Raw genomic sequence first — 14,313 nt, 5'->3', positions numbered from 1 at the left:
TAACGAGTTAAAAAATCAGAATAAATTAAATACTAAGGCATAAGAAGTGCCTCATCGACTCAGAAGCAATAGGTTCGAATGTCGAAAATAAAGTAGTTTTAAGCTTTTGCAAGCTGAAATTAAAACTTACTACATGTCTGGAAGAAATAAAGTATGATATATCAACTTCTTCAAAGAATGCCTTCAAATAATCAAAAGGAATTTAAGATGGTTTAAAATGTCTGGAATAAATAAAACCAAATACTTAAAAGACGTCAAAAATGATTTGAAATGCCTAGAATAAACTGAAAAATGACTGCAAATGTTTGGATATTTAAAAAAATTACTTTAAAAGTTCAAAGGTAAAAAAAAATTAATTTTATTTAACTATTGATTTTTTCTTTAGTTATAATTTATCATATAATTTTTTATTCATATTGTAAAAATTCTAATTCGAATAAAAAAACATAACTAATTTAAAAAATTATTTTTTATTCACTTTAGTAATATTACACACTATTAATCTTCTCTTTAGATCTTTTTACGCTATAACACTACAGGATTAGCTATAGGCTAAGCATATTCCGAACAGAATATCAAACCAAGAAACCAAAGGTAAAAAATCCAAATTGTCTCTAACTTCTCATGATTTTGTAAGAATTTCCTTCTAGTTTTTTTTAATGATCTGCCTGTCTCACCAGACAACCACTGCACTTAAAAAGACGCGAAATTCCGCTAGTGACTGTAGACCACGTTATTATCGAGGAGTGCCTGGGTTACACCTACAGTTTATCCAGCGACATTAAGCTTTTCAAACCAGAGCTTCATTATATTTTCCAAGATTATTGGCCTCTGTTAACCCTCGATGGGGCACAACGGATCCGTGTTACGAGACCTCTAGGTATGCATGATAGCCCCTTTGGCTACCCATTGCCTTACAAGTCATTCATTCAAGGAGAAACTCTCTTCTTTTTTGGTCAATCTGGCTCAACAATAAATCCCCACTGTAGTAGCTCCTTATTTTCCCTTAGGAATAACTCAATCAATATCCTATTAATTTGCCCCTATTTTCATCATTTCTAAAAGAGTACCAAAATAAACAGACAAATAAATCAAGGGACACTTAAGTGGAATAGGCATCCACACATGTGATGAGACGGTGTCACAGTCGGGTAACCCCCTCGACTGTGACAGATCGCGCTTTGAAATGCCGCGGGAAACCACCCGCCCGTAACAAAACAAAATAATTTCGCGGTGGTAAATGTGTTCTTTGAGGGCATTTAAATTGTGGACTTTTTTGTTTCGTTTGTCTATTTGCGTCTCTCTCAGTACGTTATGCCTACAAATGACGTTTTTATGATATTCTAAGTAGCTTATTAGTAATATATTCGAGATATAATTAACTGATTATGTTGCAAGATGAACTCTAAGGTCATCTCTCAGTAAACAAAACCTACTTAACTACGATCTAGTACTAAACTCACAAATTTTCTTTACACCTTATTAACTTTATTTATATATGTAAAGATTATACTAATAATTAAACTTTTCCATAGCCATTCTGGTCATATCAAACTTGACAATAGTATTTGTTATTTTATATTTTAATATTAAGACTTCTATTTCCATTTCCTGTAACATACTGTCGTACACAAGACACTCTTCAAGAATATTCCTGCACTCTCTCGCCTCTCCATAATCCTCATGACCCAAATTTATGAGAGTTAACTCTTTTTCGATTTGGCTCTGCTTGGTGTTACTATTGTGGTGTTCTGATGAACTCATGACTTTTAATAAAATTATTATTATCTTAATTAATTATAATTAAAATTTTTAGTGTGCTAAGAGACTCAAATGGCAACGGGTAAATAAGTTAGCAAGTTTGCCACGTTTTATACACGTTGCGCCATCTGACGTTGACAAGCAAAACTATTATCCCTTATTTAAATGGTGCTTTATTAATTTTTTGAGCAGCAATTTCTGTTTTATTTCAATAAAACTTATATTCTTACTAAAAAATCAATAAGCAACTAATAGATTTTAAAACAAAATAGTTGCTTCTGATGTCCGCCTATGATAAATTTTTAATCGAATCACAATCTGGCAATGGAGCACCCGTTGAGGTTGACGTACGTCAGCTGATGTACTGACTGACAGGTCACAGCTGTTTCCCCGATCCTAACCTCAAAATGCCAAAACAAATAAGACACTAGTAAATAAAGTTCTTGTAAAATGTCCCGAAACAGGTAAAATTCAAGAAAACCAAGTGGATAAGTATCCAAGAAATAGCATTTTTATTATTTCAGTATTAAAATCTTTCCCGGAGCTTTAGTTTGCGAGGAATCGAAGCTCAGAGGGGACATCACCATTGGATCTGGCACAATAATTCATCCTGGGGCGACAATAACTGCTGAAGCAGGTCCCATTATTATCGGAGAAAATTGTTTAATTGAAGAGCAGGCTAAAATAATCCATAGGTAAGAAATAAAGATTTAGAAATAATAAAAAAAATTATTTATTATTATAGGGCAGGGCTAATTTAGAATGCAATCAACTGCAAAGTTTACAGTAATACTGTATAATAATTAGTGACAAATTAAAATTTATTAGGTCCCTATTTTATATTTATCACAGTTTTTGACAAAATTATAGCCACAATTGAATTTAAAGTTAAGACTGAAAAAAATTACCATTAATTAATTACTATAGGTACCAATATGTTGTATAGTAACCTTTAACTTTTATTACACCTTGTCACCTCTTTGGTTTGATAGGATAAAATACAAACATTTCAGGTCACTATGGGTGCTTCTCAGAATTCACCGGTAGATACATTGGGTTGCACCAGCAGTAACCGAGGCGTTTCAGAACTAACCTGGAAGAAAAAACCCCACATTTTAAAATTAACTGGTGAAATCAGCTGGTTGCGACCAACAAGGCACCAGGATTTTAAGGTGGAATCCTGGTCAATTTTTGTAAATTTGTTGTTGCTCATTCTTGATTTTCGATTTTTTCGATTTTAAAACCTTGTAGGTACCAACTCTAAAAGTAAAAAACTGATTGGAACAAAAAACTGAGACCCTTATAATGGAACGGGGCATTTTTGTTTGGTTTTTAGTTTCTTAAACATCAAAACAGTGGCAACTTTTCTAGCACTTCCATAGTTTGTTTGGTTTGCTTTGAAAAATATAAACATAAATAGAAATCAATATTATGAAAGCGGCCAACTGTCAAATAAATTCTAAGAAAACCAATCGAACTATTTCCAAATGTTTCAGTAACCAAAGGCCAACCTGAGATTTACCGAAAATTTTTTGATAAACTGGTTAATTCAACCGGTGAATTTTGAATGTGCATATTATTGCCATATATTTCTTACAACTTCATTCCATGATATTTTGCTCTTGACTATATTTAGAAATGTATCTATTATTCCTTTATTGTGTTTAATTGCCTCATATTGTGACACAAAAAACAATCCTTTGAACCTTTCATTTCAACTTATATATAAACAAAATTAAAGGTTTTCTGCAGAATTAAAACTACACTACAGGTATTTCCAAAAAAACAATTGCTACAATGTCATGTCTATGAGGCAGTCCATAAAATTCCAAATATGAAGAGAGAATTCAGATCCTACTGCAAATTCAAATCATTTATTTATGTCGAAATTACAGAAGTAATGTACACACATCACAATAATGAAAATCACACTAGTTTTATTGCCCAATATCTAAAATAAAAAATTTGAAATAAAAAAATTATATAAACACATACTAAACTACTTAACTACATACCAAGTTAAAAAAAAAAGCTTGAATACTTAATTACAGAATCACACACATACACACATATTATAATGTATATATAGGCATTGGGCAATCAAGTTTCTACATATTAAATGCTTTCTTAGAAATATGCATAGAATGGTTTTTTTCCATAAAATATGTTTTCTACCAAAATTAGTTTTATTTTTTCTTTAAAGTTGACCACACCCAAAGACTACTTCATGTGGTAAAACATTAAAATATTGTATTCCCCAGAAGCCTGGACTGTCTTGACACCTCTTTATTCTCCAGTAAGGTGGTACTATATTATTTATGTCTTGTCTGGTAATCCTGCACCCTGCTATCTGTGGTAAAATGCTGAATATTTTTCCTGACATACAACTCCAGAATATGAGAAGATGAAAGTGTGAGTAACCTGAAAGTTCTAAAATTACATCTGTCATGATTTCTTGGAGCAAAAACCATTCTCTCATTCTTCTCCCTGTTGACCATTAGCCTGTTTGATATAATAAGCTTATCTACAAGGACTCAATGGTTGACACAGTTAAAGGCTTTACTGAGGTCACAAAGCAAAACTGCACTTAACATTGCATAGCTAAAGCATCCATGACATTGACTCTCGCTAAAAAGCTAATTTTCCTCAAAGTACTCCATCATCTTGTTAGACAAAATTTTTTTAAGAATTTTTGATATAATAGGCACAAGAGAAATTGGTCTCCTGTTCCTAGTTTCCTGCATTATTTGGAGTTTCCTTTCCTACAGTTCATAGAAAGTTTTCCTTGATACATAAATTGATAATTCTAGTTAAGGGAATGACAATAAGCTCAAATATCCCTACTATTTTTATTATATACCTGACCTTAGTTTGTAACTGGTATGTCAATCATAGGAATTCATTTTGTAAATTCTTTTTTTTTGTATTGACGATATGTTCTAGTGAAAGAAAAAATACAACAGGAAGAAATTTTCAACTATAACACTAAATAATCACCTCAAAAACACTGCTTGAACCGCATGTCACCAGATCTTATTCTCATTAGCGAAGAATATGTCTCTCTTATTTTCAGGCTTCCTTTTGACCAACAAAATAAAGAAAACACGCCAGTACTAATTATTGGTTCATACAATGTGTTTGAAGTAGATTGCACAGTAGAAGCTCCAAAAATTGGTAGCAACAATGTATTTGAGGCAAAGTGCTTTGTTGGCAATAAAGTAACTGTCTCAAATGGCTGTACAGTGGGTGCGGGTTGCAGGGTGACCGCAGAACAAATATTGAAGGAAAATATGTCTATTTTTGGAAGTGATTGTCAAATGAGAGAGGGATTAGATAAACCTGTGGTATGTATTATTTATTTTAAAGCATTCAATATACGCATTTACCTAAGGGTTTACAAAAATAGTTTACTTTATATACATTTTGGAATATCTCTTATCTAGAAAACAAGTCTATAATAATCCTATATCCTGATATGTACAACTTCTGCAAGAAAATCATGAAATACTTATTATGGCTATAATTACAATCTAATAATTAAGGAACTGCATGTGTAAATTTACATAGTCTGTTTCATGTTATGTTGTTCAAAAAACATTTGTATAAGCTTCTGTTGTTGCTCTAATATCTTCAAATGCATAGATCGAGTTTGCTGTTCAATTTCTAGCCTTCTCAACCTCTCCTGTTTCTCCAACTCAAATTTCTCTTTGGCCAATCTGAATTCCTTCTCAGCAAGTGTCAGTTTTCTGTCTCTTAGTTCCAGCTCTTTACTTTTTAAGTCTACGTCAGTCAAGTGCTTTTCTTTAAGAAATTGTAGGGCATCGGTGTTCAAAATACCTGAAAAATATTTGCTTAAAAATGAATAAAATACAAGTGAATGGGTTTTACTTGTGTCTTGAGTTGCTGAGGTGATACTGCCAGCTGCAGTGGGTAAAGGAATTGAATCGTCATTCAAATCTTCATCCAGAAACATATCTGTGGTTTCATCTATGTCTTCATTTGATGCTAAAAATATTTTGTAATTTTCAAATTCTATTGCTTAGAAAGTGCTTATGTTTCAATTCGAATGGATAAAAACTTACAGGATTCGGATTTCAGCCTTTTTGATGATTCTCTGGTGGTCGGTTTTTTCTCTTGGATGACATCAAAATATTTCTCTTTGAGTGCCAAAACTTCCTGTAACATTTGTAATTTTTCGGCGTGTTCATCGTCGCTTCCTCTATAACGGGCTTTGCTGAAATCAACCACAACATTATTTTAAATTGTAATAAAATTAAAATCATTTTTTTTGGAGAAGTATTTCGTTTATAGAAAGAAAACAACTGATGCATTAAAAAAATTGTTTTCCTTGTTTTCTTTTTTTTCTAGCTCTGCTAAGCTTTTTATAAATTAAACAAAAAATTATTATTTAATTATTTTAGCTTACATTATAACTATAATGTAAGCTAAATAAACTAAACGTAAAAAATACCACATTTAATAATCATAAACAATATCCCAGAACTGTTACAAAGAAATGCCCTAAAAGTCCTAGAACATTCTTGGTGTTCTCGATAGGCGACATTCTTGGAATTTTCAGATTTTAGTTAATCTTTGTCAATATGTTCAAAATTAAAAAATTACTTATATCTTAGTCCGTATATAAATTATTTCAGTATATGGAATGTCCCATTTTAATGTTCAATTGGGGAGAACTCAGAAACAAAGCATGAGTTCACATTGACCTTAAAACTGTTTTTTAAACCTTATGTCAAGACTTACAAGATTTTTTATATGCAAACCATTTTACAATAAAATATGTTTGTTTGAAGTGAATGCACGAAGAAGAAGAAATATGCTGTATGAAATACAAAAACAAGTTTCCAACATTGAATAAGAAAACATGGTTTTTTAAACATAATAAGAAATTCATTAGTACCATCACTGGTCTTAGGTCTTTCCATTATTTATATCCGGTTTAACAAAATATAAATTAAAAATAATTGTGATTGTGGGTATCAGGAGATCTCGAACACATTTTCTTAAAATGTTTTTGTATTTCACAAAAGTAAATAATTTCATTTTTCAAAAGCATATTTTCTCCCAAGCTCTAAGGGGGATTCTCCGGATTCAGTCTCAATAACAGACACTGGTGAGCTGATTAAAAATCCTATACATTGTCTAAAGCATTTATTTTTTACAATTCCAATTTTGAGTATCTGCAGCAGATCCGTATAATATACTAGAAAAATTGATTATTAGAACGGTTGAGCACTGATCGATTAATGAACGATGTGTAAAATAGTAAGCATAAATTTGGGTCTTCTCCGCAGTTTCTGTTACAAAGGCCCTAATAACATTTTACGACCGTTTTCTGACCTTTTTATCCTCGAATATTGAAACAAGAAATCATTTTCGTGTTTCATTTCGAGATCGTTAGCATACAAAATGAAGGGCGTCTATCTCAGAATCGAACCCTGTTAACACGGATACGCATTACGGATTTGCGTTCTGTTATCTAATTAAGAATATATACAAATTTCCGACACTTCTGCGTTAAACGCTCATAATTTAGTGCATCAAAGGCCTTTGACAAGTCAAAATACAATTCCGCTACCTGATGATTTCTTCTTGATAAATAAGGAAGATAAAGTAAAAAGAGCATGTTCTTCAGCTTGATGGCCTAAATCCAAATTGTTGCTTACTTAAAATTTTAGGTCTCTTAAAAAAATTTCGTTCAATCAATCAATACATGGTTTATTGTCATAAAAGCAAATTTCTTGACAAAGCTGTAAAAAAAAAGAAAATACATATACACAAACACATTTGAAAGTTGGTCAACATTCCACCCATGAATATGGCCCTGGTTTACCTGTACTGGCAAATCCAACGGCATCCTCGTTTTCCAAAACTAATGAAATACTCCTCCAAGACTAATTAAAGAGTCATTTAATTACCATAAAATATAAATGTTCTTTTGATTAATGAACTTGTAAGCATAGGCGAGAGCACATCATTACCTCGTCGACTGCTATATGTATGCCTATTTGTTGTGTTAATATTTCTACATTTCTTATAAACCAGGCAAACAGATTCCAATAGGAAAGTAAAGGTTAGCATTTTATGAGTGAAAAATAGCTGTTAACAATGCATGACTTTTTCATAGTCACATAGACATCACATCACTCTCTTTTGGAAGACAAAAACACAGGAACTATCCCTTAAATGGAATTCAATTTTTAAAAAATTGGATCAAATAAGAGCAGAACAATTTGCTGATATTTTTCGACACAACTGTGTGATGTGACTTCAAAATTTTAGTTTATTGTCAATAGATAAACCAATATTTCCCTCCAAATTGTTTAGAATCTGATTTTCCAAAAACACATATGAATTGCATTTAAAATTCATAACACTAGTTTTTGAAATATTTAAACCCAGTTTGTTAGAATCACACCATTTCTTTATTGCATTTGTGTCATGGTATCAAATGGTTGCATCATTCTGAATAAATTTTAAATTCCAAGATTGGCCATGTCATTAATATAAATGGAACAGAACTAGCCCTAGAACTGAACCCTGTTGAAAACCATGTGTCACAAGAAGAGACACCTGCCACAGAAACACTCTGCACTCTATTATGCTACTAAGACCCAAACCACCGAAGAGACAAATCCCTGAACCCATAACGATCAAGTTTCCACAGCAGTATCTCATGACTAACACAGTTAAATACCTTGGTCAAGTCACAAAACATTGCTGCTGCAGCATCACCACTGTTCAAGGTTAAAAATAAGGATTCAAGGAATAAAAAGATTGCAAAAATTCAATAATCATATGTATACCGCCCTCTTAAAGACCTTTGACAATAGTTTCAATTATCCCTTCATGTGACATAAAATATACACATTGTAAAATTTTACTTACATATTCAATCCACGGTAGAAAATAAGGGTTTCTATTTATAAAAATCACCCAAACCTTGAAAAAACAGTTTCAAGGTCTTTTCAATGGTTGGATGCATGTTTTGACCTTTGTCTCTGAACTTTTTGTCTAAAATTTTTAAAATATCAGATAAAAGGGGTCACCCTGTATATTAATAATTTACTTAGTATTACTAATATGTTTAATAAAACATTTATGTTCTAAACACTCAGCCTTTCAAGGGACATCCCAGGAATGTCTATTGTTATTAAGGTAATTTGGCAAATCTCTCTTGCCAAGAAATATAAGGACAAAAATAACGTATAACGGTATAACACAGTCAGTGCATTGACCTCCTTATTTGCACCTAGGGATATAGATTCATAAATAAATAATGATCTAACGAAATGTTACTATTGTTAGTCATACTTCTACGTAATAAACTTTATTTTTTACGTATATTTTAAAGCCGAAAAAATTACACTTACTTCTCCAAATCTCCCTTAACATAAAGTTTTAGCAAGTAATCGACATGCTCTCTAACCGACCTCAACGTGTGGGGCCTACCGGTCATGCGTACGAAATTCTCGTGTACCGTACTCCATCTGTATGGATCTTCAAACGGGTTTCGATCTAAAACCTCTTTTAACAACATCAAACTGTGCTCATTTGTATATCTGAGCCTCTCTTTCGGTTTTCTCCACATTTTCGAGCCGCTCATTTTACGTGAATCCACAAAATTGCGGTAAAACGAAAATAATATGCACACGTTAATTAATAACGTTTGACGTACCGACAGCTGTAGCGTCCCGACAAACACTGCGATTTCGTTTCGTAAATTCGTTTGTCGTTTATCGATTGGATGTAAACCGGGCGACCTCGCCGGTAAGGTGTGGTCGACTACGTTCCGGATTCAGTTTTTTGAGCATTAAATATACTATGGTTTCACATGTATCCTATTATGATATAATGAAAAATTATGAATTTTGGAACGCAGTTGGTTTAGCGTATTTTCTGTAACCCGTAATTTATTTAGTGAGATAGCGGAATAACGTGCCGCGGCTGAAACTATAATTGTCGCTTTAGCGTACGGTGACCGTATATTTTTTTGCTCGGTGGAAACGAAAAATTTTATAGAAATATCTCAGGAATATTTTTTTATACTAAAGGGATTTTCTTGTGCTAATTCTTAACAAATGTTTACTATTCTTGAGAACATATTCACGAAATAATTGAAATATTTTTTTCTTTGTAACAGCCCTTTTTACTCAATAATTTTATGTAGGAGCTATTCTTATCAGTGGCGAAGCGTGAACTTTTTTTTCGGGTAGACAAACAATAAAAATCGTTAATTAGAAAAAAAATGTGTATTCAATATTATTCATTTTAATGAAATAGAGAATGAAAGCGCATGAAATATTAACTCAAAGAGAAAAATTATGTAGTGATACAAGAAAGAAAAAAATAATTACTACTTACAAAAAAACACAACATAGGTATAACTATAACTTATAAATCCATAATATCCATTATTTTAAAATTAATTAAAGACAAATAAAGAGATTGACTTAGAGACAATTTTGTCATCCCATCAAGATTTTTTTCTTTGGGTTTAAATGGCTTCTAGTTCTGGTCAAATAGTCAAAATCTTCAGCTACATTTTAGGATACAAACAGGTTGACAAATTTTAACCTAATATATAATCTAATTTAATTATTAAATATGACAAATATAATACCTACTTATGTACTAACTTAACAAAATATTAAATATTACAAAACAACACACAACCTCAAACTACTCCTAGGAAAATACTTTAAGATTATTTTTTAATAACTGCAACCTTTTTGAAAAAAAGTCTAAATTATGATGAGTACAATGCAAGTTGGCAGCTTTAATCATCCTTACTAAGGGAGCATTCTAATAATAATGAGTTCTGCAATAAGGAATATAAGACAACTCATGGTTGTTCAAACTTGGAGAACAGGTGCACTAAAACAAACCTTAATTAGTAGACCTGGAGAGTAAGAGAAATGATTCACAATCTTAGAAAGTCAAAATATCCAAAATAGTGTATCTCTATTCATATGGCTCTGTATATTTTTAAGTCTTGTCGATATTGTATCTACGACTTCAAATGACAGGCAAACTGAATTCTACTAAACACATATAGAGAGTTATCATGGTCTTATGACTATGAAAGTCAGCACACTGTCTCTTACTAAACCCCAGAATTTTATTGCAATATGCAAGTTAAAGGACATTTCAGAAAAAATCCGATTCATATACAATGATTTCATCGATATTTAGGGGCATATCATTATCAATGCCTGCCTTTTATTTTGAAAATGAATGAATTTTGTTTTGCTTGAACTAAGGACTAGCTTATTTTCCTCACACATTTTTTGCATCTGTAACACTTAGAGTTTGCGACATCTAAGACTATTTGACAGTTCTTGTGGGATATTACGCATGATTTGTATATGGTAAACTGTATATGGTCCACCAATGTCGTCATTTAAGCTGTTGCAAAACACAATAAAGAAAAGTGGGGATAAAAGTGAGCTCTTTGTGGAGAACTTATTGTTGATGCTTTTAAGAGTTTGTTTATAAACTCTTTGTGGAAATTAAGGTAGCAATTCAGGAAAACATGTTTAACCATCCTTTACCTCTTCACTCAACAACAATAAGAGTTGTCCAAATGGCCCAGTGTAAACAGATAGGTGCGAAGAACGTTGTGTCCGTCTGTGATTATTTTAAAATTGACTATATATATTTTTTTTCACAAGCCTCCATATATCTTTGAACCAAGTTTTCTTAGGAGGGGTTATAACATTGTTGGAATACAGGGAACTTCTATGAGCCACTTCTTCTCTCAAGTGGTTAAACCACTCTTCCCATATTGGACCTTGGAAGGACCACCCTTTCTTCCTCAATCTCCATACAACTGCCTATGTTAGTCAATACAGATTCTAGAATGGCTTGGAATCTACACTGCACTTGTTCTTTCTTATGTTCCAATAAACATTTAGTTTCAAGAGTAATCAAATCCTTTTTAGCAGCAAAAATATCACAAGATGCTAACTTTTTTAAGGCACTAAGAGAGTCTGTAAATTTAACTGAGGATATCACATATTCTTATTTCATTTTATGGATAAATTTTATCTCCTACATATTTCATTAGATAATCACACTTTCCTTTTTGAGGAGTAGCACCACATACAAATCAAGAGTTTTATTAGTAGATCAGATTCTGGGTTAAGGATTTGGGTAGTTAGAACAGTTTTCATTGGGGACTTTTTTTGTTAGCATTCTTATTAAGTGTGTATTATTCTTGAGAATTTCTTTATGGAATAATAGGAATATGCTTAAAAGGTTTTTAGTCAAAAAAAGGAGGATCTCTTATTCTCCCATTAGTTTTTTGTACCTTAAATACTTTATAAATTAGAGGTGGATTTTTCAACTAATGTCCAAGAACTATCAAACTTGATATATCTACTAATCTCAGAAAATGCCAACAATGCACTGCACATTTAAACCTTGATGCATTGGCAGAATATGTCTATTTCAGAGGGGACAATCTGTTTTATTTTATAACGAAGTTGCAATATAATTCAAGTTTTTGCATAATGTTCTTTAAATCCTTATTCCTAATTGTTTTTTTTTCAGCCCCAATTATTACAGATGGAAGTCTTAATGAAAATGCTACCGAATTATCATCATATAAAAAAACCAAACAAAAAACTTTAATTGTATAAATAAAAATGTGTATGTATTAATTTATAACATAACTTTCAAGCACATTGCACTTTTATAATTTATTTTATCATAAATGTATAACCTTAAATTATTCAATGTTTATACAGTGTATCTTTTAGCATAAACATCTACAAATCCCTACCTATCTTAGAACAATTGGTAGTTTTAAGATCTGCTTAGACCACCCTGTATATGTATCAGAAAATCTAAATAAAACATTTTAAATCACTTAATTAAAAAATTGATCTTTCTACTTACATTGTATTATTTATTAAAACCTAAATTTAATATATCAAATTGTCATAAATCAAATAAAACAACTTTCTTAACTATAAAATACACAAATTGCTCCCACCATTCCTCCTATTATAACTATCCATCAGACTGGTTATAATACTCTGATTTTGTGTTGCCACTATCCTAAATGCTTCCCTTTCCGCCTCCTCTAATTCAGTTCTTCTGCTTTTTTCCAGCTTATCTAGTTCAAGTCTTTCCTCTTCTAGCTTAAGCTGGTTTTCTCTAAGGGTTATCTCTCTTTCATCCAGTGCAAGTTCTCTCTTCCTAAGTTTTCCATCAACATCATTCGCTTCCCTTTCTTTTTGCTGTTTGTCTCTTTCATTTTCTTCTTCCCAATAGAAGTCATCTACAAAAGACATTAAAAGTAAAAAATGCTTTATTTTTTAATGGAAGTCTTACCATCACTATCTTCTTGTTTTACTTGATTTGCTTTCCCTTCTTGTTTGATGTAAATGGTTTCATTACTATTTGTACCTAAATTACAACAAAAATCTCTGTTTAAACAAAAAAAAAGGAAATTAATGGCTTGTGTTAGAGCCAAATAGTTTGGATATTCAATTAAGGCATTTTCTAGTGTTCAAAATAACTAAAAACCTAAAGGTACCTACCATCCCATCCTCCTGACTGTCTTCGAGGCCTCTTTGGTTGAATATCAGATATTTGATTTCTCAACCCAATGATTTCATTTATAACTTCCTTTTTCTTTTCAAAATCTTCTGGCATCTCTCTGGGCCGCCTACAAATATATTAATAATATTTATAACCTTGTCAAAAAGGTATTTTGGGATTTTCAGCTGAGACAATAATTACATTTTCAAATTGCCTCGTAAATGCAAATTAATCAGATGATTTGCATGATCCTTGCAAGTCCGCAACGAAAAGGGAATGTTGCATTCATTTACAAAATTTTCATGAATATCCTTCCATTTGTCCACATTCTCGAAGGGATTTTGTTTCAATACTTCCTGGAGGAGTTGCATGTCTTGTTCGATGGAAAAACGGAGACGACTACGTTCGCTGAACCGCGTCATTTCTTGACAATTTAGTAATGTTGTATTAAACGTAGTAAGTAGGTTGTAATATGAAGAGAATCGTTGCTGATCCCAAATATTTAAAAACGAGTGTGTTAATAAATATTTTTAAAATATGTTGGCAAATATGCATAGCAACAAACATTCAAAAATAAACAAATGAGGCGAAATGTCAATGTCATCGGTGACATTGACATCTTCACTTCTTTTTCTGTGTGAGTAGCTTTATCACACGAGGCTGTAGGTTTAATCTAAAGTCCGGTTGCTTAAGAAGTTATTCTTTTGAGCAAGGAGGCTACACGTATGGAAACTGATCTGTATGCTAAACGTGCGTACCCAAAAATGAATGAAAATTAGTTTCAGAAAGTTGCCACATCGGTGCTGTTGGTCAGAAGTATACCTCACTGTGATTGGCTTGACCCACCTTTTGATAATATTCTTGTTTTCGAAACCGTAATATTAATGATTTTTTTCTTGTTATATTAACAATTATTAGCATAATTGTAAGCCACGATTTTATGTAATATATATGTGTTAATATACTGTAAATTTTAATATCATA

At 31.8% G+C, this 14,313-nt stretch overlaps 3 protein-coding genes and 1 long non-coding RNA gene across 4 annotated transcripts; 1 reads left to right on the top strand and 3 right to left on the bottom strand.

The window, feature by feature from the left end:
• Positions 1-451: 451 nt before the first annotated feature.
• On the bottom strand, positions 452-1,846 carry LOC126743108 (uncharacterized). Its single transcript, XR_007662781.1, has 2 exons — positions 1,464-1,846; positions 452-1,318 (listed from the first exon to the last, which is right to left on the bottom strand). It is a non-coding gene; the product is annotated as an uncharacterized LOC126743108 (long non-coding RNA).
• A 220-nt stretch (positions 1,847-2,066) lies between these two features.
• Positions 2,067-12,676, top strand: LOC126743166 (dynactin subunit 6). Its single transcript, XM_050450145.1, has 4 exons — positions 2,067-2,225; positions 2,286-2,456; positions 4,835-5,105; positions 12,334-12,676. Exons 1-4 carry the CDS (start codon positions 2,212-2,214, stop codon positions 12,412-12,414), a joined length of 537 nt encoding a protein of 178 aa, XP_050306102.1. The 5' UTR covers positions 2,067-2,211; the 3' UTR covers positions 12,415-12,676.
• LOC126743164 (uncharacterized) lies at positions 5,127-9,493 on the bottom strand. Its single transcript, XM_050450142.1, has 4 exons — positions 9,153-9,493; positions 5,844-5,995; positions 5,650-5,766; positions 5,127-5,598 (listed from the first exon to the last, which is right to left on the bottom strand). The coding sequence occupies exons 1-4, from the start codon at positions 9,383-9,385 to the stop codon at positions 5,321-5,323; spliced, it is 780 nt and encodes a 259-aa protein (XP_050306099.1). The 5' UTR covers positions 9,386-9,493; the 3' UTR covers positions 5,127-5,320.
• Positions 12,410-13,899, bottom strand: LOC126743165 (uncharacterized). The gene is made up of 4 exons (XM_050450143.1): positions 13,531-13,899; positions 13,329-13,456; positions 13,120-13,194; positions 12,410-13,066 (listed from the first exon to the last, which is right to left on the bottom strand). The coding sequence occupies exons 1-4, from the start codon at positions 13,749-13,751 to the stop codon at positions 12,753-12,755; spliced, it is 738 nt and encodes a 245-aa protein (XP_050306100.1). The 5' UTR covers positions 13,752-13,899; the 3' UTR covers positions 12,410-12,752.
• Positions 13,900-14,313: the final 414 nt, after the last annotated feature.

Source organism: Anthonomus grandis, chromosome 12 (assembly GCF_022605725.1).
Source record: "Anthonomus grandis grandis chromosome 12, icAntGran1.3, whole genome shotgun sequence".
Lineage (NCBI taxonomy): Eukaryota > Metazoa > Arthropoda > Insecta > Coleoptera > Curculionidae > Anthonomus > Anthonomus grandis.
This window is presented reverse-complemented; position numbering and strand designations above follow the sequence as displayed.

Coding starts and splice junctions, on each gene's coding strand:
- LOC126743164 (XM_050450142.1), bottom strand. CDS start 9,385: ATGAGCGGCTCGAAAATGTGGAGAAAACCGAAAGAGAGGCTCAGATAT. Junction 5,996..9,152: donor GTTAAGGGAGATTTGGAGAA/GTAAGTGTAATT, acceptor GGTTGATTTCAG/CAAAGCCCGTTATAGAGGAA. Junction 5,599..5,649: donor CTCAGCAACTCAAGACACAA/GTAAAACCCATT, acceptor AATATTTTTCAG/GTATTTTGAACACCGATGCC.
- LOC126743165 (XM_050450143.1), bottom strand. CDS start 13,751: ATGACGCGGTTCAGCGAACGTAGTCGTCTCCGTTTTTCCATCGAACAA. Junction 13,457..13,530: donor TTACGAGGCAATTTGAAAAT/GTAATTATTGTC, acceptor ATATATTTGTAG/GCGGCCCAGAGAGATGCCAG. Junction 13,195..13,328: donor ACAGTCAGGAGGATGGGATG/GTAGGTACCTTT, acceptor GTTGTAATTTAG/GTACAAATAGTAATGAAACC.
- LOC126743166 (XM_050450145.1), top strand. Junction 2,457..4,834: donor CAGGCTAAAATAATCCATAG/GTAAGAAATAAA, acceptor TCTTATTTTCAG/GCTTCCTTTTGACCAACAAA. Junction 5,106..12,333: donor AGGGATTAGATAAACCTGTG/GTATGTATTATT, acceptor TTTTTTTTTCAG/CCCCAATTATTACAGATGGA.